We start from the raw sequence: 25,923 nt of genomic DNA, 5'->3' as shown, positions 1-25,923 counted from the left end.
TGACGTCCTGTGGATACTGCAGGATGCCACCAGCCACGAAAAAACACACACTTACCTAAGACTCTCTGAAAGGGTTAAAAAAAATGGGATCGATTAAGCATTGCAAGTAGTAGTGGTTTCATGTTTCAATCGCTTTCAAGAGATGGTGGAAGCTTTGAAAAGGCTTGTTTGGTAGTGGAGCATTGCATGATGGGGAGGTGGGCGGTGAGCAATTTACTAGTCTTCTTTCTTGGCTTTTTTTAATCTTAAAAAGTACAAATGGCAACTTAATATGTATGGCATTTGTTTAGATGCCTTTGGCCACCCTATGAACTGTTGTATGTATGGACCGACCACCCAAATAATAAAAAAAAAACACTAAGTTCATAATCTAATTCAACATTTAAAATTAATGAATTCAGATCTTAACATATTCAGACATTTTGATAACATCTGAATTAATTAAATGACATTAGATTTGTTAGGTAAAACTTGCTTCCAAGAAATAAGCAATAAGTTTTTCGCTTATCACTTAATGTGATATATACTCAAATATATCAGATTTCAGTTTTCAGTTTTCATGGAAACAGAAAGGAATCTGGTATTTTTGAGAGTCAAGCTACCCAAAAAAAAGAATAAGAAAAAAGGGTTGTTTAGACGTTCCCTGTTTTTGGCGGTCCTTTTCCTATGTTGGTATTTTATTACTTACTATGTTGCGCAAAGCCGCCAAGGGCGTTCCAATTAAATATTGCCGCCTTTGGTTTTATTTTATTTGGGTAAGTAAGGAGCCGGGGGTGCTTATTTTTGCTTGCTTTTGGAATTTTTTGTTTGATTTGTACGCGATCTAAGTTAGTACGACTGTTTTTGTCCGGCGGTTAGGATTTGCAGTCCCTGAACTAACTCATAAAATGAGGGAGGAAAAATCGATCTTAAAAGATTTTTGTCCAGTTGCCTGCTCAACTGGCTGGCCGGCCGGCTCCTCGGGTTGTCCTTAAAAGACTGTACACTTGGGGTTACGACCGTAGACAGTCTTTATGGAAGATAAATTCAAGGATTATTAGGATCCACACACGCGGAATTGGAAAAAAAAAAAAAATCCTAAAAAATTACAATCCAAATGGAAATCTTGAGAGTTTTGATGTCCTCGAATTTCATAGTTTTTGTGATTACACAAATCCTATGATTTAAACGTCCTATGAAAACGACAACTTCTCATTTACCAGCCCAAAGTCGAAACCAAAGGTAACCCTGCAAAAGTTGCAAATTGCTTCCAAGCAAAACTCAGAATAAGGATTGACAAAGAATCTGACACGGGTCTGTTTTCTTGCTGAAGTGATGGCCTCTAGCTTAAGCAACACCCTTCGATTTTGATTTGGTAGGTGCAATGGAGTATCCCGGGTCATTTGACCGTGGTTATGAAAGTGAAACCCTTTTTTTTTTATATATATATATATATAGTTTTTTTTTTAAAAAAAAGAAGGAGTTGAATTTAACTAAAATATTTAAGATGTGGAGATGAAATAGAGGGACATGAATCGAAGACCTTGAGTAATGACACATTCTTTTTATTATTATTATTATTGTTGTTGTCTTGTTATTAAAGAGGATGAATCCCACTTATTGAACACGTAACCCCTCAATCCCGAGAAAAAAAGTTCTATCAATTACAATGCACTTTATTGTTCATGAGAATAAGTGAATCCCACTTACTGAAATCATAGCTTTTCAATCACAGATGAAACGTCTTATCAATTACACTGTAGACTTCACTTTCAATAATAATACCTTCTTGATTATCAGGTTGCAGTAAATTCCTAGACTTGAAAGCAAACTAAGAAAGGTTTGGCGTTTTCCCACTGCTGATTTTGCATGCATTGATTGAGTCCGTCCGTTGAATATTTAAATTGGTCCTGCTCCTTGGGCGACAAAATGTGTTCCAATGCTGCCTCTCCTACTATTAAAATATGATCAAAGTGGACCCAATATTATAAATCGAAAAACACCAAGAAAATAAATTGCTTGATGGACTCAATTCAGAGCATTTAACGTTTCTGAAAATTGGTTTTGCTGGGCTTTTATAGGCACATCTTGATATTGTCTGTTGAATTACCAAATTTAATCCAATTCCCTTTGTAGGCTGTAGAAAACTGGGGAACTGATCAGCAATAAATTTGGTGGGCACATCTTCAAGAATTGAGATGAAAAGCAGATACCCGTCCCCAGGAACAACATACCAGAAGAATGGTGTAAGCTGTCCCTTTAATAAGATTCAATAACCGGGACCATCATAACTTCGAAATCCTATCTGCATTAATGTACACTGTTGCTAACGTCCTATCCCGTTCGGTCGTTTTCCAATCAATTGCTAAATCATTTGTAATATTGCTGCAGAAATAATAAGATGAAATTCCAACCAAAGATCTCCCAAAATAATTCTGTGAACTGAAGCGAGGCATTTGCCAGATAGTACTACTAGTTCAATTTGCAAATTTTTTTTTTTCGGTTCAGAGTGGTTTCTGGGCTATGATGTTCAAGATCTGATCTCATGCGCCAATCCATCGACATTGATAGAAAATGGGATACCCATGATGACTTCCTCGTTCTGAAAAGTACCCATGCTTAGTCCAATTGGCCCAAACAATTTAAGCTTTTCTTATCAAGTCCACTAAGTTTGACATAAATTAGCTCACTTGATATAATTGATATCAACTAGTACCTTTTTGTATTTTATGTTAGGGGTGGTGGCGGTGGTGGTTGTGGTGTGTGGAAAGCAACAACTTCAATTGAACCCGACAGAAATTGGTAGAGATGTAACATATCTATCTTCCTATAGATGACTGTCAAACACTTGCTTACTTTAATGGTTTGAATCGCCTCATCTCCTATAGTCACTGAATGGTGCTAAACAGACCACAAGTGGATGGATAGCTCCAAATCTTGACATTGAGAATAAACGTATCGTAGGAAAATGTACCGTAACAATTTGACGTATGTTAGATTAAAAAGTGATCAAAAAATGTGTTCACGAAAAGTCACAATCCAAACAAACAAACAAAGGTGTCATTCAGACAAGTATAAGAAATCTTATGCCAAAACTGAACATATCCTAGTTAAAGTTCCATACCCAAGATTAACAAAACCAATTATGGCTATGTTGTTATCGTTGTGGTGCCCAGTGTGCCCACCTTGATCTTCTTTTCCTAGGTTGGGCATTTAACATGTCAAACATTTGACAACCCTTCCATTTTTATGCACAGCTTCTTTTAATTTCCAAATTAATTGTGTCTTTCAGCTTCTAGTCTTCTGAATTAACATGATGACCACATATTAAAAAATAGGTGCCCCATGACGCTTGATGTGTATAGAAATGAAGGGCCACTTGACAAATGCAGTTTAACAGAAGACTGCTAGAGCACTTCTTGCTATGCAAATAAACGCATGCCACCAGAACATTCAATGTAAAAAGCGGGCAGACATCAAAATGATCCTAGTTAAAAGTACCTACAAATTCATCGTCAAGTAATCATAATCCTGTAAATGTATGATCAACATTTTGTTCTGGTGTTGAAGAAAACAGTCTCATTACCATGGTGAATGCGCTGGAATGATGGAAGGGAAAGTTGTTTTGGGTATGCTGGAGAACCACTAATTAGAACTAGTAATTTAGAAGTTTCATTTTAAGATACTAATTTTTTTTTTTTAAGGAATAAAGCGAAAGCACAGGTTCGTTCTCAAAAAAGATTGTTGTTCGTCACAGAGACTGGCAATGATCCAGAGCAAGTGATTCTGCTTTCAAACCTGCAAAATTACATCTTACGGAAAATGACACATTTGAGATCAAAAAATGGCAACCCGGGGGTGTCCAGAACTTGATCCTGGGCACTACAATACTTTGTTTTCACTCATCATCTTTTCTTTTCTCTACTTAGAGAGTAGGCAAATCAAGTGGTCGTTAAACCAGGAAGTTATCTTTGTGCATAATGTGATGCGAATACGCGTTGGTTCAATTATGAATCACTTTCTTGCAAAATATCGTATATTTAAATTTTTGTTTTTAATGTCAGAGGTGTATTAGCGGATAATCTATATATATATTCCTATAAATAATTTACGATCTATTAACATGTTGTCGCCCATAATAGTTACTGAAACTTAAACAGCTCAAACTTTTATTTTGCCAATTTGACAATTTTTAAATAGGAACCTTTTTTTGTATGTTTGTGTGTGCAACTGTGCAATATACGTGTCAACATATGTATAGGCATGTACATATGTATCAAAATTTCATTGTTCATGTACATGTATATATACTATAATGGCAGTAATATACTAATATAGATATAAATACATATATTCATATAGAGGTGTTTTTATATTCAGATAATCACATATACACAGGCCTAAAACAGACTACATTGGGCCTAATGAGGCCAGTTTCAACTTTCAACAAGTCCTTCCTAGCCCCAGAAACCCCTATTTTGTTGGCTTGGGATGGGCCCATTCAAAGTTCACGTTCTATTAGGCCCAATTATGTAGCCCATATATTTGAGCCAATCTGAATTGTTTGGAAAATAATTACACAATTTTTTACGTACGCGTTTTCAACAATTACATAAGCACAAGAAAATATCCTCATATAGTTACTATAATTAAAAAATTATTAGCAAAACGTGCCCAATTGTTTCATAAAACTTTGCTAATTTTAAACATGGATAATTATCATAATGTAAACTATTTATGTAGTATTATTAAATTGATTAATCTTTCCTGCACTGACAGTATGTACACTGTCAGTCTTGAATAAATAATAAATATGTAAAATTTGAATTTGAAATCCAACTTTTATACATATGTCATGAATCTAATGATGATAATATATACACTATTAATGTATATAAAATTTACCCTTATTAAATTGGTCGACCTTTAATTGAATTGAGCCTAGTTTGACTGTTAGTGAATTAGCTTCTTCTTTTTTTTCGGGGGGAGGAGGGGGGTGGTGTGGGTTAGAAGTTAGAACAAACATTTGACAGTGAGAAATGGAATATTCTGATATAAACGAAACCAGGATGTTTTACTAATTTTATTCACGTGCACTTCCGAGTTCCTAATCAAGAAATATGTGTGGATTCGTTTGGTTCAAGTTTAATCTTCATATCCATAAGAATATCTTTCGAATTTCTGTTTTCTTTTTGACTAACTCGGAGTAGAGTATGGGATGTTGTCTGGCTTGATGGTAAATGATGATTTATGTTGACTTCGATCATGGTGTGTTACGTTCTAGGAAAGAGCCTTGAGTTCATTTGGCGGGAAACCCTCTTTCCGAGTTTTTTTTTTTCAAAAAAAAGAAAAAGAAATAACAAATGTGATTGGAGTGTGATCTTTTCTGCACTTGGTAGAGGAGTGGGGTAGAACTTGGGAATAGCATTTCATAGTGGGAAATGAAAAGGAAGTGAAAGAGACATTTGGACTTTGTAGGGAGTCAAGATTTAACTCTTTTGAGTTTGTGCAAGCGCCACAAAGGGGTTAAAAAAAACTCAGATAGATGAATAAAGAAAAAGGCATGAAATGAAGCAGCAGCAGCAACAAAAAGCAAAGCAAAGGAAAAAAAAAAACAAGAGAGAATAAAATGAAAGAAAGGAGAGAAAAAGTTTGCATTGGGAGGATCTTTCAGTGCCATCAATTCACCAACTTAATTGTTTTTGGACTGTCATCCATTTACGCCCTTCTCCTAAGAAAAATCCCTTTCTAAGCACATTTGCGCCCACTTTCCCTTACAAGACATGACATCTGATCACTGTGCCCTCATGTTACTCATCCATCCATGAGTACACATGATACATTCTTTTTCTCTTTTTGGGGGGGAAAAAGTGGAAAGGAAGAGGAAAAAGAGGGAGAAAAGAGACTCACTCCATGGAACATTTAGGTCACGAACCAAACTCATCATATGATGAAAAGATGCCCGTGTAAAACATCTAACTTGGAATGAATTTCAATCAGAGAAATGATGCCCTCTCGCATTAACTTTATCTGGCATATACTTATGACATGATTTAGAATCAATGGTTAGTAGCAATTGCATCGGTGATTGTTTTCCATCAATTCCCAAGCTAAAAAGGTTTCCAATCAAAACGAGAACCAGGGTATGGAAATATAAAGTCATTGGCAAAAGTGACTGAAGATGGCATCCTTAAATCATTCCCTTTCTTTATTTTTTTCTTTAAAAAAAAAATTAAACTAGAATACTAATCATGTTTATGATGAGCCTTTTTTTTGTGTTAAATCTTACCGACAGCCTTGAATTACTTCAAATGGAAAAGTATATAGAATCCTGATTAAACATTAATTCGAGAATACATCATGACATGGATAAATACCGAGAGGGTTTTTCATCTGCGTATACAATATACTAAAAGGATCTGCAGTTTTTCCTGAATTTAAGTGAAGCATGTTTTGGTGGCCGGGCATGATTAGGAGCTGAATTTGATTCTCATTTCAACAAGTAAAGTTTTTACGTCTTTGTCTAAAATCTGGATAAAACCCTTAAATATTCAAGAATATCAATCAAATTGAGGGGAAGACCCTTGAAGCGGTTCTCCAGTACAATCAAGATTGAGACTGAAACTGCCACCTGCTGTCAATTCTTTTCTTTCCTCGTTCCTGATGTTGCCTCCGGTCAACCCGTCTCATAAATCAAGGGTATGCCGTAGTTCTTAAACCTCCCGAGTTATTCCATGTTCATTCAAAAGGTCCATCGTCCCTTCTACCCTTTTCAATTCTAAGTTGTAAAAATCGTCTGTTGCGTCAACCATGCATCCATCTTCCTTTTTTTTTACTCTCTCGTTTCTTTTTATAGTTTCCTTATTAGATGATCAAGAAACTCGGAAATACTTTAAAGACATTTGTATATTGGAATGCTATATAGGTCGAGACAGATCACAATCTAAAGTAGGTTAATAAGTGTGGGGTACATGTGTATCATAGATGGTCTCCTGCAGAATTCTGCATGCACTACATTCCTCAATTCTTGGTTTGTGGTGTTCGTGGCTCATCTAGAGCGTGAAACAAAAGTATCCAGACGACCATAACCTGAAAGAATGTACCGTTGATCAAATGCTACAAAAAAAAAAAACATTCTCTGTGGGATTCAGATATCCTATCATGAAAGCTGAAATCTTGACTGTAAAGCCGTTATCCGCCGTACTTAGAAACAAAAAAAAAAAATGCCTCTAGATCACATGGCATAATGTTGGTGAGACGTAACAAAGGCCTCAATACGTGTCTGATAGCACTGATGGAACCAGAAGTTGGGACTTAGGGACAGGACTGGTGAAGAGGTATACTTAGGAGGCACTCTTATATTCTTGTAAAAAAAAAAATTGGGGCTAAAATGTAATATTTACAAGGATGTAGATGAGAATTTTTAACATTTTAGACAGATATAGAAGGATTTTTGAACTATTGGAAGAACAATTGCCCTCCCCACCGGCCGTTACACTCTTTGTGTGTGTGTATGTGTGTCTATATATATATATATATATATATATATATATTCTTACGAGTATCTAGCTACTGTACTTCATAGTAATTCTTTGTAGGGGAGGTAAATTAATTTGGTATTGTCTAGTAAGTGTTTCAGCAAGTGTTAGGTGATGTTTGAATTGCTAGTTTTTGTTAAAAAAAAATGAAAATATTTCTTAACACATTTTCTAATTATCTTTTTATCTCATGCAAGGTTAAAAAACAAGTCATACTACTCAATACTCAAATCGAGTTCGCCTCGACAAGAGTTTATTCAACTAATCAAAGTAATCTTGAACAATATTTTACTTTCGATAATTTTCCAAACTCGGCTCAAGTTTGGCTCGATTAGCATAAAATTAAAATTTAAAAGTAAAATATTCAAAATATTCGAACTCAACTCCATAAAATTCGTTTGAGTTCGACTTGATAGATAAACAAACCAAGTTGCAACACAATTTCAAATTCAATAAAATAATTAAAGAAGTTTAAATACTATGGTGTTCGGTTTGATTATGTTCGTTCGTATCCCTAGTCTCACATACATCAAATTCATTATAATACATTTCTCTATAAAAAGTTCTAAAAAATAGTAAATTCAAAAAGGATCTTAGTTTTAAAAAATGTAAAATTAAATCTGATAAGTGTCTAAAGTGAAAAATGGACGTAATGCAATTGATTATATATTTCGTACTCTAAACGTACATCAAATCTTAATGGGTAAAACACTTTTTGGATGAATAACTCTAGAGTGTCGAACTGAGAGTGAGTTATCCCTGACCCCAAGTCCAACTATGACGATGGAAATCGGAGGCGGAGGCCCTACGCGGCGGTGCCAGCCGAAATGTTGGTGACCTGCTCTTTCTAGGGAGCAGGAGCAAGAATAGGATTATGAAACGGAGGACCCGATGAAGACGGGGAAGAGGAATGGGAATTAGGAATTGGGGGGGAATTGGAATGGGGAATGAAATCAAAAAAATGGTGGTCCATGGGACACGTGCAAATGATGACAATGTCCTCCCTCCCTCAATGATGGTTTTCCACCGTTTCTTCCACTGTGTGGGCTCCCACCTCATGTCATGCCACCACCCAACCCCAACTTCCAGACTTTTTCTTTGACCGACAATTAACCCCGTCAAATCACCCATTTCCTTCCCTTCATTTCGTCTTTTCTACTTAACCAAATGCTTCTTAACCATGGAAAAAAAAAAGGCTGTCAAAAATTATTTAATTTTTTTCATTTTTATAAACGAGAGGTATTGAACTTAAAACTTCCTACTCATAATCTCTTCTTATGGTCCAATCAAATCCTCCCTGCCCTGTTCAAAATTATTTGCATTTGGAGTTGGATTGCATGTTTGTTGCTAGTCTAGCATAGATCATTGCGGACTGTTTTTTCTTTGAATTTCGCGGATCAGGTTAGAAACTTGCACCACTTATATTATATGTCCACTTCAACTTTCATCGAAAACAAGTAATATTATTGATAGTGTGTCTAAAAAATAAAAATCACAAGTACTTGCTTTTCTATTTTTATTTCTTTTAATGTTTTTGAAAGAGTGTGGATATGGATCAACAGTGAAACTTTACTCATGTTTGGATAGCAAATTTTTCCAAAAATTTTTTTCGCTTGCATCATAAACACATTTTCCAATTCACTTTTTTATATTTTCAATCACCTTTTTATCTCACATACATCACATCACAAAAAGTGCTACAGTAATTATTCCAAATAATTATTTGAAATAATGCTCTATCCAAACATAAGAATGTGAGGAGCGAGGGATTATAATTAGAATATTTTTTGTTCAAAAACTCCCACTCAAAAAAAAAAAAAGAAAAAAAAAGCTCACAATCCGCATCTAATTCTGCCATTTTTTAAGTCCTTAAAAACGGCAAAAATCAAAAGCAGGTTTTCTCACGCATAATGTGAAATAGGAATCCCTAATTTTTCGGATCTTTAAATTTGTTTGTTGGTTTTTTTATTCCTCTCCTTTTGTAAAAAGCATAATACAAATTAAATTTCAGGAGAAAAGTGATACTATCATAGGGATCAAACTCGTGCAAATGAGCCCCTTTGATCATTAGGATATGTCCATGCATCCTTAGATTCTTTCTTCGCGGTTGTAATCGAAAGTTGGAATTTTTGTACAGTGGCCTGTGGTGGGCAAGATGTAAAAGAGACTCGGAACACCCAAGGTGTCATGATTTGGTTCGCAATTGAGTAGTAAAAACAGAAAATGTTCACAGTTGGAATTTGGAATCAGGTTTCTCCATCCGGTCTCAAATTTCAATATCTGATTGGTCATGGATTACAAATATTCTAGCTATTAAAGTATGGTACCTGCAAAACACCGCACATTTTAATGGAACTAGATTCCTCTCCATTGCATCGGACAGAATTTCAATCCATTATACCTCAACAAAATTAATTTAACCATTATTTTTGAAAATCAACTCCATTTATATATATATATATATATATATATATATGTAATATGTTTCAGTGCTTGTGTTAGTTATATACAAAAAGTTTTGCTGTTTGATTAATCATTGTAAATTTTGTCACAATTTTGATCCATTTTTCACCGTTCAAATGTTCCACGTAAACTCAATGTCAAAATATTCTCCAAAAAAAAAAAATCATTTTTTGGTATATTGATCCAAAAATTAAAAGAAATATAATGACACAATTGCATAATTTTATAACATTATATTAATTTGGACGGGAATAAATGGAAAGAAAAATAAAGAGAAATTCAATGAGGAGGATCGTAATTAACCGCAAAAAAATGTATTAACCGTGAAGGCCAAATGCGCGATAACGTTTGGAGCAAAATGAAATATTTTCCGAAATGAATAATTATTTTTTTCGTAGCAGCCAGCCTACCCATGACAAGTAATAACTTTTTAACCGCCAACGTGTTAAATTCAGGTAAAAATGAACAGAACAGAACAGCACAGGAATGAGAAAAATGCACCGCCGGGAAATTTATCTTACGTACGGACAAAATTGAACAGTAATTTAAAACAAAAACCATATGAAGAGAATTCAAATGGGTGGTACCGACATATCATTGGGGCGTGTTTTTGGGACCGAGGGACAGAGAGCAGAGCATAACATGCATGGACAAAGACTTCAAAAAATAGGAAATGAAAAAAAAAAAAAGAATTGGAAATGAAAATGGAAAGCCCTCCTAATTAGGTATGTATATTCATTCATGAGTATTCTCTACGTTTTGATTTTCCTAAGGCACTGGTATTGACGGTTTGGCTGGACATGGAACAAAAGCTGATTGTCCAAAACCTTTCACGTCATGGTGGAAAAAAAATGAAAGAAGAGAAAACTCATAATTCTTGCTGGAATTTCCATAATAATCATTCACTTCACTTTTTCCCCACTGGCCGGAAACATATAATTATCTCTCCCCCACGTTTTCATCTTTTATTTTCATATCTTTTTTCTCTGGGCGACTGGGACCGGAGGGCAGATGTTGGGGATGGTTGAGAAAATTTAAAACCAAAAAAAATAAAATTGGCTTCCTCATTTTTTCTTTGAAGTGCCGACGGATGTTGTCTCAAAACAGCAATTTCATCTCCTTTTCATTGGAAAACCTTCTATGAAGTCTTCGCCAATTGGCCATTTTAGAGACTTCATGCCTTAAGGTTATCAATTTGTATGTTCAACTCTTATTGTCTCATCGGTTCAACTTTTAGCGACTTTTAGTTAGCTCATGATGGATCCATTGATTCAGACTCTCCAACTTTTTCTTTTTCTTTTTTTCTAAAAAATAAATTATAGGATCTCTTCTAAACCTAAAAAACACCCTTATCCTCCGATCAGAGAACATTAAAGAAAAGTAAGCTATTGTTTAAAAACTCAATTCAGCACTTAAATGTAATATGGATTCAAATTTTAATATGTTTAGACGTGTTTAATAACCAAAAAATAGAACGCCTTAAGTGATTAACTGATTTTGATTTAATAAGTAATAAGTTGCTCACTTATCATTTAACGCAAAATACACTCAAATATTAAATACTTAATATATTTAAATTTTAAATTTCAGATTTCAGATTTCAGTTCTTAATTTTATCAAACTCACTCTAAAACGAATATGCCTACTCCTCCTCGTGCCACATCTTCTTTTGTACACTAGCATCTTTTTGTGAAGGGAATCCATCAAAACTTGAGAGCATATGTTGTAGTAATACTAAAATGCGTGCAAGATTAAAATGTTTTTTCGCTAAAGTTAAGATTGGCTTGACAAGCATTATTCTTTTTCGTGACAAGAAGTCCTAACAAACATAGACTAGGTACAGAATTATGAAGCCCTAGGAAACTAGGTTAGAGAATTTTGTAAACGACCATAAATTATCCTGTCGCGATTGAAGGTGTTAGCATTACTGTCAACTGTGATCTGCAAACTTTTGGCCGGGAACCGCAATGTCAATATTTGGCATCATAAAACCCATGAAATATGATCGGTCATGGTGTAGATTGACCTTCTGGATGCCAGGACTTGTACTAGAATACTAGAGTACTAAATTATTTTCAATCTTTAGAAGGCCCCCTCTCCCCCAGTAAATTATTCATATAGTAGTAGAGTGTCTAGTAGGTTTTCCGTTTTACGCAGTACATAATTTAATTTTCTTAAATTCTTATGCGGCTGAAAGCCAGGGTTGGAGAAAGTTTTAGTGCAGCTAGCATACAAAACCAATTTTGGTCCTCACAAGGTTTTACATAAAATTTAAGGGCAAAAAATCGCAGCGGCCACTAAACTATTGGTAAGATCATGTTTTGGCCATCAAACTATTTTTCGTCAGTAATTGGCCACTAAACAACTTAATCAGTAAATCCGTGACCATTTAGTCGATAATTGCTCTAAATTTCTGAAATTAGCAGTATACGTGACAAAGTGCGGGGTAATTTTATCCAATAACTACGCAATTCTAGGTTTTTTACCCTAAAATTAATGTAGTTTAAGTTGAACAAAGTTTTTGTGTAGGGATGACAGATTTACGGCACTTTTAACTAACTAGTTTTACTTTGTCACTGACTTCTATTTAGGCATTATGCAATATTCTTGGGATTTTAAAAGTCCGAATACTGTATACATATACGTGTTATATATATGTGTATGTGAATATGGAAACATATTTCCAACAACGACCTATAGAAGTTCGGTGCTCGTGAAGTACCGTGTTTATCTCTCCCAGATTTGGTGTTAGCTGGAAATTAAGACCCAGTTAATTTTTTTTTTTTTTTGTATATTTGTAATTGGTTAGTTCCTTTTCTCCAAAAGAAAAAAAAAAAGAAGAAGAAGAAGAGTGAAGTACAGTAGTGTTTAGAAATTGGAAAGAAAGGGATAATAAGGTGCCCTTTGCTTAATGTCAACACGCTAAGAAGTATCTTTTACAAAAAAAAAAAAAAAAAAAAGAAGAAGGATATTCCTCCATTTCAAGGCTGGCAAGGTGCAAATTCAGAACGCAATCAAATGCTTGAGATCATGAACAATTTCATACTTCCCAATCCCCACATTGCAGTGCAAGTTCGAGGGTAGGAACAAGACAGAGAAAACTTGAACATTTGATTAGACATTAAGGTCCGAGGTGTACTTGTTCCGGCCACATGTTTAGATTCTAATGGCCAATTTTGAATTATGAACACAATATTAATTTTTTTTTGTTTGTTTTGTGATTGTACCATGCCGAAGGAGATATTTAGAAGATCGAGTTTTGAAATTATACCACAAATTTGACTTAATGTCTCGTGGGCAAATCTATGCTGAGGACAAGATTGCACATGCTACTTTCAAGGATATATATATTTTTGTGAAACTCAGATCTCCATCCATTTCTTCTCTTGAAACTTTATTGACCGATCAGTCTTCTTTTGCTGCTAGAGCAGAGTGATGGTGCATTATTGAGTTTTGGATACCTGAAGCTGAAGCCGAAGCCGCTGTCATTTGATGGAAGGCATAATTAACAAGGCATGACGATATCTGCATGCACCTTAGAATTCTATACATATATATATATATATTGGTGTTTTTAGTAACATTCTAAATCTTGATCATCAATTATATATATACATATATATATTTTAGGGCAGTACGTAGAGTCCTTCCTGATCATCTGTTCACTGGACTACGTATGGGAAGAAGAAAATTGGCAAGTGTGATTAATTTAAACTAGATAGCTAATCATATCAGAGTCAAGATCAGTGGCAGACAATGATTATTCGATAGAAAATTGGCAAAGTATATATAGCAGTACGTAGTGGCTAATTAAACAAGGGTGCGAAGGTGTGTGTTTGTTTGAATCATGCATGCAAGAATTTGTGATACAACAAAAGAGGGATATAAAGTGAGTGAGATCAGAGATGGTGGTTTTATACTATTTTGGAAATTGGAACTACAGTTCCCAAAGAAAAAGAAAAGGATTTGAGTTGAGACTTGAGAGAGATGGATGGATATTGGATAGATTGATAGATATGGGGGTTATCAGAGAGATAGATAGATTTGGTTTAATATGTTTGTTTTTTCAACATGCTCTACCACTAAAAGACGGCATTCAGTTCTTCTCACACCACGACCATATCCGTATCTTAGAAAGCAAATTAGAGTTCCATTTTCAAGTTTTGGGATTGGAGGAATCTTTTTCCATTCCCTCCCTCTTCACCTTTTTTTAGTGATAAAGTTTAGAAGAGAGGCCACCGAAAAGCATACACACCTTATCATGAAAGCAAGAGAGAAAGAATACCACCCGATCGATTAGACTACCCAACACACGCATATATATATATATATATATATATATATATATATACACACATACCATCAATATCTTTAAATTTTAGGGCGCTCAGAAAATCTAAGTTAAATTAGCAATTAAAGAGCACAAGTCCTTGAAATACATGATTCTTTTGTCCTAAAATTACCAATCAATTACAGTGTGTAAATTTCGTTCTTGGAAGTGTTGATTAAAAACACCTCCTACATCTACATGGGCGTCCATCTATATGTACCATACTTCTTCAATTTTGATATGTGCCAGAATAATATAATATGGAACGACAATCATATAAATATCACCAGTCTAATTAAATTCAATATAGCCTCCCGTGGGTAACTTGGCTGAGACTGATCGTACAATCAGTCTTAAATACAGAAAATTTTCTGATACTACAAGACCAATTACAACAGCTAGCACTCATCCACACGCTCAATGCACTAATACAATGATAGCACATTTTTCTACATCACACACTCACTCTCTCTTTTTCTCTGCTCCAGATCACTTTTTCTTTCTTTTTTTGAAATGGAAATCCCAAGTCAACCTCACCTCATCATTTGGTCTTGGTTCTTCTAGGCACCACCTCATTTCCCACTTTCTTTTCTTCCTTCCTTCCTTTCTTTCTTTCTTTCTTTCTTTCCTTCATCCTTCTATATAATTGCTACACTTTCATCATCAAATTGGCACCCATGGGAAGCATGAAGGTGCATCAGTTTGCACGTGGATTTTGGGAGCATGAACCATCCCTCACGCTTGGCTGCAAGCGTTTACGCCCTCTTGCGCCCAAGCTCTCCAACACCGACAGTACTCCCACCACCGTCCCCCCTTTCGATCTCAAGAGCTTCATCAGACCTGAAAGCGGCCCCAGAAAGCTTGGATCCTCAGACGACAAGAGAGAAACTGCCCATGTAATTTAACAATTTCAGACCCTCAATTAATTCACGTACATGTATTGCATGGCAGTAACTTACAAAGGACGTCAAGCATGTAGCTAGTTTCGGCGATGAACTTGTTTAAGGATACTGGAAATATAGTTGCTGAGCTTATGATGATTTGACATGCAGGTGGATACACACCCGGGAGGGACGAGGTGGAATCCAACCCAAGAGCAAATAGGTATACTAGAAATGCTGTACAGAGGGGGCATGAGGACTCCAAATGCTCAACAAATTGAACAAATCACGGCACAGCTGGGAAAGTATGGAAAGATAGAGGGGAAAAATGTGTTTTACTGGTTCCAAAACCACAAAGCACGCGAGAGACAGAAGCAAAAGCGCAATAATCTCGGCCTTAACCATAGTCCAAGAGCTCCTGGTGTCACCACCACCACTACCATTAGTAGTTCTTTAACACACGAGTCAAGGGTACGTCTCATCTTCATAATTGATTTTGTTTTTGTTCTTAACCTTCTATATATATATATATATATATATATATATATATATATATATATATATATACTTTGGAGAGTTTGAAGTTGGTATAGTTATTTATCAAGAATTTAAGACTTTAATCTCCCTAGTCTGAAGATATATAATTCCGTACAAAAAAAAAAGTTGTCATTTTTTGGTTTTACTTCATTAGGGTATACATTATGATGTGCTGCTAGCTCAAAAAGTCAAAATGAAGTGCTTAACATGTTGAGGACATGTTAATTTGTGTAGGGAGACTTTGGGAGAGAGGAAGATAGTCCTTACAAGAGAAAGTGCAGGTCATGGACTTTTGAATGCTTGGAAGAGGACAAGAGATATTGTAGAAATGAGGGAGATAGGACCCTAGAACTCTTCCCATTGCACCCAGAGAACAGATGAAAACTTCAAGGCAAAATTCAAGAATCTTTCATCTCGGTTTCAGTTGTAATTTGCTTAATTTCATGCAGTACTTTTCTTGCTTTTTTTCTTTCTTTGTTTCGGGAAAGAAGAAAGACAAGTATTGTATCTTTGTACCCTGATCATGATCCTGATCCTCCTTATTCTGTTCCTAACCTGAAACCAAAGTGTTTCTGTCTCTCGTTGGAAAATGTTGCTACTACCACGACTCTTTTTTCCCAATATTCTGTCGCGGCTGATCGGTCCTTTTGACTATAGCGATTTTGTTTTCCTTAGCTTTTAGGTTAAAAGTTACGAAACCGTGACAGTAGGACACTGAAGTCCACGAACCTCCATCTTCCGTTCATATCCTACTCCCACTTCCCACGTAGTACTACTATTTTAGACTTCAAAACTGATAAAGATGGTTTGTGTCTTGCCTTTCATGAAACAGTATCAATCAATGAAATCTAAATTGGAATGCCAATATATACACTACTCAAGTTCAACTAGCTAGAATTGTTTTTTTTTTTTTTTTTTTTGTGCGACTTTTGCTAACCAACAAATTCATTCAGGGCCTTGCACATTTGTGTATATTTCCAGTAGTGGTTTGTGGGGTCGAAGATCAGTTATAGTTATGACATGTTGTTGGTGGGAAATTAAGGAGTTGGGAAAGGGATCCTAGAATTTAAATTACTACTAGACTAGAGAAGTCTGGTTTGTATACAGTTATCTTGGGTGGAGGGAATTACATGTCCATTTCTTTCTTCTTTAATATTTGACGTTTCATGTAAAGCTGATGTCCACAGCATGGTCGTATTTGTAGCTTTACCCTGCTGATCAAGACCGCACCTTTTATTAACTTTTTTTGTATTTTTCTTGATGATTCTTAGTCAGTTTAGCATAATTTCTGGTCGATTGGTTAATGAGGGATGGGATTAATTCGGCCCGGGTGTGGTTCTGCAACGCCGCGTATGATTATTGACTAATTCCACCTGAGACACACAAGGTTTAGTGCATGTAATCATTCATATTCTTAGCTCTAATCCTTAATGATTGGCCTATGAAATTACATTACCTTTCAAATTTGACCTAAAGTATAACTAATCATTTATTGGACGGATCGGCGCCAGCTGCTAGTCCGATTGTCATCTGAAGATGATGATGACATCTGCTTTAATAACGTTGCATGTAAAGCTTTGGTGCAACTTTTCTTTCTAAATGCATATATTAGGCTTTAAACATAATCAAATCAAATTCGTTTTGATTGAGTAAAGTTTAAACGGCCACATAGTTTAATAATTTGGGATAATATCAGAAACCTCCCTTGAGATTTTCCTTATTATCACTTGGCAACCCCCCAAGGTTTTAAAAACATCACTTACCGATTTAACAAAAGATATTTGAAGAGAAATACACTTGCACCAATTTAACTCTATATGCTCAAAACCGATTTCTTATGAACTTTTATTTTTTTTTTTCAACATCTTCTGAACCTTTGCTTAAACCATTAAATTATACCAATCATTATAAAAATCAACTCAAAATAAGCAAATAAATCATACTCCACTTTATTACAATTACAAAAAATATAAGATAAAAAATTTAATTTATTATAATTTATAAATAAAATATTGTATAGTCATCCAAAAAATGAGTAGAAAAGAATGATGGAGAAAAGAGAAAGATAAAAAAGTGACTTTTTTAAAAAAAAATTTTTGAGTTCCGTTTATTTGATATATGAATTATGTGTCAAATGGAGGTTAATACAATCTTTTTGCAATTATTAGGAGAGGTAAACGATATTTCAAAAATCTTAGGGGTATCAAGTGATATTAGGAGAAACCTCAAGGGAGGTTTCTGATATTATCCCTAATAATTGTACATCTCCATTGGTAAGTGTTAGTATACCTGAAGAAAATTAAGAATAGTTTCTTTATGGTTTTCTTCCTGTGCTCAGTTCGTTAGAGGCTATACAATGTCCTTGTTGTTCGGAAAAGCTATTTTCCACACAAAAATTTTTACGTTTTTTCATGAATACATTTATCAATCAACTTTTTACTTCACATATATTAAATCACAATAATACGATTTTTATACAAAAACTCTAGAAAATGATTCATTTTACGGTTCTTCTTCAAATGATTACTGGTAGATTAACACTTCATTGATCTACAAAACACACCATGCCTAGAGAATTCTTCATGCTTTTTGGTGGAAAACCGCTATGTTTGGATTGCAATTTTCAAAAAAAAAATTATTACATTTTTTGTGAACATATTTTTCAATCACTTTTTTTATCTTACATATATCAAATCGTTATAATAATTTTTCTACAAAAAGTCCAGAAAAAAGCAATCTAAATAAAGCCTTATACTTCAGGATCCATGCACGGCGTCCCACACCTGTTGCTAATAGATCTTGCTTTTACTACCTTTCTTTTGATAACTTAACCGCCTGCTCCATGTCCCTGTCCCTGTCCAAAAAACGTATCTGAAAACCTGATTTACTTTAAATCATACGCTAAAAGGAAAAATAAAAGGTCAAAATTGAAATTGCACTTAAGTCCATGGAAATGAGCTCAGAGACGTATATGTCAAGCTGCAATGAGTTTGTATTCATGAAGGTCGTTTAAATCATGCATGATTAGTTGATTGTCTACGGGATTTCCCTGTCTCAATACTTCTTAACACACACAATTCCAAACCATCAAAATTAATCGTCAGTTAATTAATGATCTCTGGCCAAACTAACGCAGAGACCAATTGTTAATTTATCATACTAAGCGACTTCGGAATATTAGGGCTTTTCTTCGTCCATCCATCATACCACTATACCTGTATATCAAAGTTCAGACCTGGTTATAAATAAAAAAAAAAAAAAAAGAGGGAGAAAAAAAGAAAACAAAGAAATCATCGTCTCAATCACAAGGGTACCTACTCATCACCTCGACAATATTTTGTCACAAGTGGGAATTGTGATCTCTTTTCTCCTTTTTTTTCATCTCAATAGCTTGACAGCTATTATGTCTTAGTTTGTACTCGTTCTTAAGTTACATATTAATCAAATAAAGTTTGTATGACTTATCCTTTTCAAAAGTTTCAATTCTTTTGATTTCAAAAAAAAAAATTCGATCAAGGTAGAAATTTAAAAAATCACCGGTCTTTGGGCTAGTGGCGACCATCAATGCATTAAAGCTTAGTGGGGTGGGAGGCAAATTCGCCACATTAAAAAATGGCTCTCCTAAAAAAATCCAGACGGGTGCACGGTGCGTACAGCCGTCTAGTCCGATGGTGGTTTAGTCCCCGTATTGACAGAAGAATTTGTCATGGAGTGGTTGTAACAAAAATATTCATCAATGATCAAAAGAGTGGGAAATTGAATAGTGAATTATTTACACAAATTTATTTAGTTGTATCATAAACATATTTTTTTATCACCATTTTATCTTACATATATTACATCAAAAAAATTGACATAGTATTTTTTTTCAAAAATTTATCCTAAATAATCTACTATCCAAACATTCGTGTTTATTTGGGCTTTCACTTCTCACATATAGACATTTTCATGTTCTGTCATTTCCCCCAGCAAAAACGATTGATTTTTAATACTATATATCGAAACCAAAAGATAGAAATGTTTTTCTTGAGGAAGGAAATGATAGACATGAAAATACTACGTAGTTTTCTTTCGTAGATTGTACAAAAGTGAGAGGAATACAGCCGACAGATGACATTAGCCCACGGCTAGATTCAACCACGCTACTAAAACTCCCATGCACATTTCCCCACGTGTCACAATCAAACTGAACCTGAAATGTTGATCAAAAACATCTAACGGCGTCCACAAGCAAACTGAAACCGAATCGTGAATCTATCTCACCGTTCAGTCTAAAATGTAACCGCCAAGTGGGACCCCTATTAGAATCCAACGGTGGAGACCTAACCCCGTTAGGGTTTCTCATACGTCACCACCGTTTGGGTGCTTCATTATAAACCTCACTGTTGTCTTCTCGCCTGTTGCGGTGCAGTTCCCCCTGCCCTCCCCTGCCGTAAAATCCAAAAAAAAAACCAAAATTTTTTGCCCTTTTTCTTCTTCTTCTTCATCTCCTTCTTTTTTTTTTCTTTTTCTTTTTAATACAAAATCTATTGATATATAGTAAAAATCATCTCTATCTATCCATCGTCTTCATTGTTCGTTCGGATCCTCCGACGATTTTATATTTTTGTCCCAATTTCATCACGCCCTCCGCCTTTTCTTTAATTTCCCCAAAAATTACAGTCATAGTAATTTAGGAGGGGGAAATTAAATAAGTTTTATTTTTGAGAAAAGGAAAAAATGGCGCAGATTCAGGTGCAGAATGCGGGAGTGACAGCTGGGCTGAATGGAGTGGCGGCTCCGGCTGGTGGTGCTGCTGTGGCGGCAGCAGCGGCTCCCATTGGTGGAGGGAATCAGTTTTTGTCAACCTCGCTTTACGTGGGTGACCTGGACGTCAACGTGACGGACTCCCAATTGTACGATCTGTTCAACCAGGTGGGACAAGTGGTTTCGGTAAGGGTCTGTAGGGACCTCAGCACTCGCCGCTCACTCTGCTATGGCTACGTCAACTATAGCAATCCTCAGGATGGTAAAGCTTGTTTCTTCTTTTCTGTTCTCTTTTTCCTGTATAAGTTCCCCTGGCATTTATGTATATGAATGATTTTCTACGATATAGGGACTTGCATTGTGGATTTTGTTGGAATGTATGTTTTGCATGAGGGTATTCTTTAACGTCTTATGCTTTGGTGTGTGATAATTGATGGGTAGGCATACTTCTGGATGCTTGACAAGATTGCGTGTTGTGCCTAAAGTTTAGAATTTTTAGGTTTTTGAACAACGCAAGTCAGCTGTAAGCTGGTCAGCTATTGCTGTTAATTTATTTTCAGTTTGACACTTTGATTCGGGTGTGGCTCCAATTCTGGCGATAAGTCTATCTATTAGCTTTGTTTGTAGTTTATGGATAGATGAAAAATAAATATTGCTACCCTTTCCTTTGCTTTTATAGGTTGATTTTATATCACCTTCCTTTTGCGGCTCCACACGTAGGCTGCTGCTTGTCTATTACCATCCAAATGTTAGAGAGAAGTAATGTACACTAGTCTGTGTAAATTTACTTGATATTCTTTTTACTGATTTCTTGGCGATATGATTGCATCTCTTTGTCTGTTTATTTAAGTTTTCTACCTGAAGTTCATTTCCATTAAATTTACTACCAATACCGTTTTTCTTTGTTTCAGCTACAAGGGCAATGGATGTGTTAAACTTCACTCCTATCAATGGCAAGTCGATCAGGATCATGTACTCTCATCGAGACCCTAGCATCCGTAAGAGTGGGACTGCAAATATCTTTATCAAGGTATTATCAATTGTCAACTGTCCATCATTATTCATTGATCAGGCTTGAGTATAGCACTGCCAAGGCATGTTGCTAGGGTTGCTGTGCAATTAGTATTAAATGAATAACGATGCTAAATAACTTTTCAGTTATTAGGGTTATTACTTGCCCCTATCTAATGCACCATGCGGGTCCCTTTGTTTATTCTGGGTATAGTCTCACTTGGCATGACATGGATTAAAAATTTTTTATTGTTGATAAAGCAATGAACAAATTTCAGTTTTTAGATTATTTGCTTTGTTCTAGTACACTTCAGTAGCCTCCTTTGGCCCATGAGCATCAAATCTGATTGAACTATGCTGTGCATTGTAAATTTTCTAGCCTAATTCTGTGATCTTGAAGAATTAATAAAACAGTGTTGTACAGTTCTTTCTCTCTTGAGATTTTATGCTTTATATTCTTAAAGCACCACCAGGGTTAAATGTTACTGTACTATGCCATTGTCTTATGCATGCTTTGTGTGGAGTATTGAATTGTTCTTGTCTGTGCAGAATCTGGACAAGGCAATTGACAACAAAGCTTTGCATGATACATTCTCAACCTTTGGCAACATTCTTTCATGCAAGATAGCTACTGACGGCAATGGCCAATCTAAGGGTTATGGTTTTGTTCAATTTGACCATGCAGAATCTGCTCAGACTGCCATTGATAAGTTGAATGGAATGCTTATTAACGATAAGCAAGTGTATGTTGGTCAGTTCCTTCGTAAGCAGGAGAGAGAGTCCGCCTTCAGTAGGACCAAATTTAACAATGTCTATGTGAAAAATCTATCAGAGTCTACCACAGATGATGATCTAAAGAAAATTTTTGGGGAGCATGGAGCAATCACTAGTGCAGTGGTGATGAGGGATGCAGATGGAAAATCCAAGTGTTTTGGGTTTGTCAACTTTGAGAATGCAGATGATGCTGCCAAAGCTGTTGATGCTCTTAATGGAAAAAAATATGATGACAAGGAGTGGTATGTTGGAAAAGCCCAAAAGAAGTCTGAAAGAGAGCAAGAGCTCAAGAGTCAATTTGAGCAAACGGCAAAGGAAGTGGTAGACAAATATCAAGGTTTGAATTTATATGTAAAGAACCTGGATGACAGCATTGATGATGATAAACTTAAGGAACTGTTTTCGGATTTTGGCACCATAACCTCATGCAAGGTGCATATTCAAATCTCTGTAGTTTTTTTTTTAATTGATCCTCTTGTCCTATTCTTCCTTTCCATCTCTCCATGTTGGAGTGTCCTTCAAATGTTCACCTTGGTTTGTTCATGTCCTCCTAACTACATTCTTGATTTGTTTTAGGTTATGCGGGATCCTAGTGGTATTAGCAGAGGATCAGGTTTTGTAGCTTTCACAACTCCTGAAGAAGCTTCTAGAGCTGTACGATGATAAATTAGATTATGTTTCTATTATATGGGGAATGGCGAGAAGCTAACTAGGTTGTTTCCTTCTTGTTAATAGCTTTCTGAGATGAATGGAAAGATGGTGATCAGCAAGCCACTTTATGTTGCACTGGCGCAGAGGAAAGAAGAGCGAAGAGCAAGATTACAGGTCTCGTGCTTTCAGGAGATTTCTCCTTTGCTGCTTTTATTTATGTTTTCTGGTTGCTTTTGTGGATGACATATAAGAATTCTTCGCCTGATGGCACTTAATTTAACATGCTTTCATATGGCATATTGATTTTTCCTGCATGAGACTCTCCTTGCCAAATGCTGTTATTTGCATCCTTTTGCATATTCTGGGTGTCAAATCTCTATTTTCATTGGTTATGTCAGTCATAAGAAAAAAGTGCACAATGTCTATTAGAATATGAGTGGATGGTTGATGGTTGAATTTTCTTAATAGTGCTTAAAAAGTTCAATAATTTAGTTGTCATATCCATTTAGATTTTTAGCATTCTCAGCTTACATGTATACTGGATTTTGAGCTTACCTGTTTTGCTGTATTTGTTGTTCAGTTTTGGTCTCAAATTTTCGTTTCTGAAATTTAAGGGTTCCATGGGACCTAAAGCAGAAATAGTAGTAATTATGTGCTGCAATTTGTCATAGCTGAATCGTTATGACAATGCCTTGCAGAAGCGTGTTTTGTGTGGCTTAGACTGAATGTGGTACTGTAATTCTTGACAGACTTCATCATTTTGATGTTAATGCAGGCTCAGTTTGCGCAAATGAGGCCTGTTGCAATAGGGCCAACTATTGCTCCTAGAATGCCTCTCTATCCTCCTGGTGGTCCTGCTATTGGACAACATCTATATTATGGGCAAGCTCCTCCTACTATAATCCCTCCACAGGTTATAGTTTGTCCTTTGACTGCTGTATTTGCCATTACATTTCTTCCCCTCCCCGCCTCCCCCCCCCCCTTCCTTTTGTTCTTTTTTTTTTCTTCTCTTCTTGTGGCATTACTCTTAAATGGGATAAGCATTTTTAGGCTGGATTTGGATATCAGCAGCAGCTTGTACCTGGAATGCGACCTGGTGGAGCTCCTTTGCCAAATTTCTTTGTGCCACTGGTCCAGCAAGGCCAGCGGCCTGGTGGAAGGCGTGGAGCAGGGCCAATGCAACAAGCCCAGCAGCCAGTGCCATTGATGCAGCAGCAGGTTGGTCTCTTACTGTATATGTTATGTATGTATTTTTTCGTGTAACAGAACTAAGGTCAAATATTTGTTTGTCAGATGCTACCAAGGGGACGGATGTTTAGGTATCCACCTGGCCGCAGTGTTCCTGATGTGCGAATGCCTGGTGTAGCAGGAGGCGTTCTCTCTCCATATGACATGGGTGGGACGCTTCCCCGAGAAGGTGCCATTGGTCAGCCAATGCCAGCTACCGCTCTGGCATCTGCACTTGCAAATGCATCCCCAGAACAGCAACGCACGGTAGGATATAACATTTTATATGAAGCTTCAGTAAATAGGTTTTGTCTAGATGGTTGTTAACATGTTTCTATGCGGCAGATGTTGGGTGAAAATCTGTATCCATTGGTTGATCAGCTGGAGCCTGAATATGCAGCCAAAGTTACAGGCATGCTTCTGGAGATGGACCAGACAGAGGTCTTGCATCTACTGGAATCACCAGATGCTTTAAAGGCAAAAGTTGCTGAGGCAATGGAGGTCCTGCAGAATGTTCAGCAGGCAAGCGGCCCAGCTGATCAGCTAGCCTCACTTTCCCTGAGTGACAGCATCGTTTCCTGAGCGCGTGAAGTGATGAGAATGGAAGAAATGAGTTTTTGATAGAATCAAGATTTCAATATCTTTCGTAGGGAAGGAATTAGATTCTAGAACTGAGTTTTCGAATGATAGATTGGAATTTTGAACCTGCCGGAGTTAGTTTTATTCTCATCTTATTTTTGGATATTGTTTAGAGAGTTAATGGCTGGTAATTTGTTTTTAAAACTGTTTTTGAGATGATTTCCAGGATTATAATACTAGAAGAAAACTGCTCGAGCGCTAAGGTCTCTGCAGGAACCACCCGGTACATGAGAGGAAGGCAAATCTGACCTGGGGTATCGACTAAGCCTGTATATATGTTTTTGACTTCCAACAAGATTTGTTAGATGTAGTACAGAGGGGGCCGACTTATAGAAACCTATGAGCCAGCGTGTGTTTTCGCGGTGTCTGAGTGCTCCTAAAATAAAAATTATAGAACCAGTACTGATAGTAGAGGAGTCCGACTCTCTGAGACTTGGGGGTCCATTCGAATTTTTATTTATTAGTTCCATGCAATTGCCGATAGTAGGGCTGGTTTCTCTTTAGCATTTTCGGCGGCTTTGCGAATTCATCCCTTTATTTTTTTTTTTTTGACAACCCCAACTGATTCTCCCTGGCCAGGCAAACAATAATAATATAATGCTCACCAGCACTCTATATACTACTGTATTGGTTCAAAGCATCCGAAAATTAACTCCCATGTGAACGCTTTTACCTGATTGCTGCCGTTTCCCCCAGAAGGATATACTAGTCAGTGTATAGATAAAAGAATTAAAGGGATTTACAAGATTTGACTGACCAAATCCCCCAGGGACTGGGGTTTTTCAACTTTGTGGACTGGCGCCAAGTATAGGTGGAGTAGGACTTGCGCCAAGTAGGCATTATTTAGTGCAGTTTGTCAACAGAAGGAATTTCTGAGGGAGCTGCTGCTGAGAAATGGATTGGGATGGGCAGCCTGGAAGTTGCATCAACTGGTGATCACACTGACAAAGATGCGGATTCCCTTCAAAACCACCCCTGAACCATTGCATCTGAGCTAATTCAGATCATGGCATGGCGTCTTCACACAGATGCAGAAAGGCCTCCCTTTCGCCAAGTCTCCAGAATCAAGTACGAGTAAAAACCAAATCAGAAGATGCTCAACCTCCTCCCTTTCTACCAGTCATCTTGCAACAGTGAAACAAGAAAG

The 25,923-nt window shown here is 36.2% G+C and overlaps 2 protein-coding genes across 2 annotated transcripts; both read left to right on the top strand.

Annotated features, from left to right (window-relative positions):
* Positions 1-14,921: 14,921 nt before the first annotated feature.
* Positions 14,922-16,305, top strand: LOC113713617 (WUSCHEL-related homeobox 4-like). The gene is made up of 3 exons (XM_072068373.1): positions 14,922-15,206; positions 15,363-15,662; positions 15,963-16,305. Exons 1-3 carry the CDS (start codon positions 14,988-14,990, stop codon positions 16,107-16,109), a joined length of 666 nt encoding a protein of 221 aa, XP_071924474.1. The 5' UTR covers positions 14,922-14,987; the 3' UTR covers positions 16,110-16,305.
* A 3,829-nt stretch (positions 16,306-20,134) lies between these two features.
* Positions 20,135-24,935, top strand: LOC113714569 (polyadenylate-binding protein 2-like). The gene is made up of 9 exons (XM_072068957.1): positions 20,135-20,736; positions 21,386-21,504; positions 22,035-22,691; positions 22,836-22,913; positions 22,995-23,084; positions 23,686-23,823; positions 23,961-24,128; positions 24,204-24,404; positions 24,483-24,935. The coding sequence occupies exons 1-9, from the start codon at positions 20,448-20,450 to the stop codon at positions 24,717-24,719; spliced, it is 1,977 nt and encodes a 658-aa protein (XP_071925058.1). The 5' UTR covers positions 20,135-20,447; the 3' UTR covers positions 24,720-24,935.
* Positions 24,936-25,923: the final 988 nt, after the last annotated feature.

Source organism: Coffea arabica, chromosome 10c (genome assembly GCF_036785885.1).
Source record: "Coffea arabica cultivar ET-39 chromosome 10c, Coffea Arabica ET-39 HiFi, whole genome shotgun sequence".
NCBI classification, from domain to species: Eukaryota; Viridiplantae; Streptophyta; class Magnoliopsida; order Gentianales; family Rubiaceae; genus Coffea; species Coffea arabica.
Note: the sequence above shows the minus strand (reverse complement) of the source record. Positions and strands in the feature narration are given on the sequence as shown.

What these genes read in the sequence shown, in the direction of transcription:
- LOC113714569 (XM_072068957.1), top strand. Translation starts at nt 20,448, where the DNA reads ATGGCGCAGATTCAGGTGCAGAATGCGGGAGTGACAGCTGGGCTGAAT. An exon ending in CTGAAGAAGCTTCTAGAGCT is followed by an intron (nt 22,914 to 22,994) that starts GTACGATGATAA and finishes TCTTGTTAATAG; the next exon opens with CTTTCTGAGATGAATGGAAA. An exon ending in CTACTATAATCCCTCCACAG is followed by an intron (nt 23,824 to 23,960) that starts GTTATAGTTTGT and finishes AAGCATTTTTAG; the next exon opens with GCTGGATTTGGATATCAGCA.
- LOC113713617 (XM_072068373.1), top strand. Translation starts at nt 14,988, where the DNA reads ATGGGAAGCATGAAGGTGCATCAGTTTGCACGTGGATTTTGGGAGCAT. An exon ending in ACAAGAGAGAAACTGCCCAT is followed by an intron (nt 15,207 to 15,362) that starts GTAATTTAACAA and finishes TTTGACATGCAG; the next exon opens with GTGGATACACACCCGGGAGG. An exon ending in CTTTAACACACGAGTCAAGG is followed by an intron (nt 15,663 to 15,962) that starts GTACGTCTCATC and finishes TAATTTGTGTAG; the next exon opens with GGAGACTTTGGGAGAGAGGA.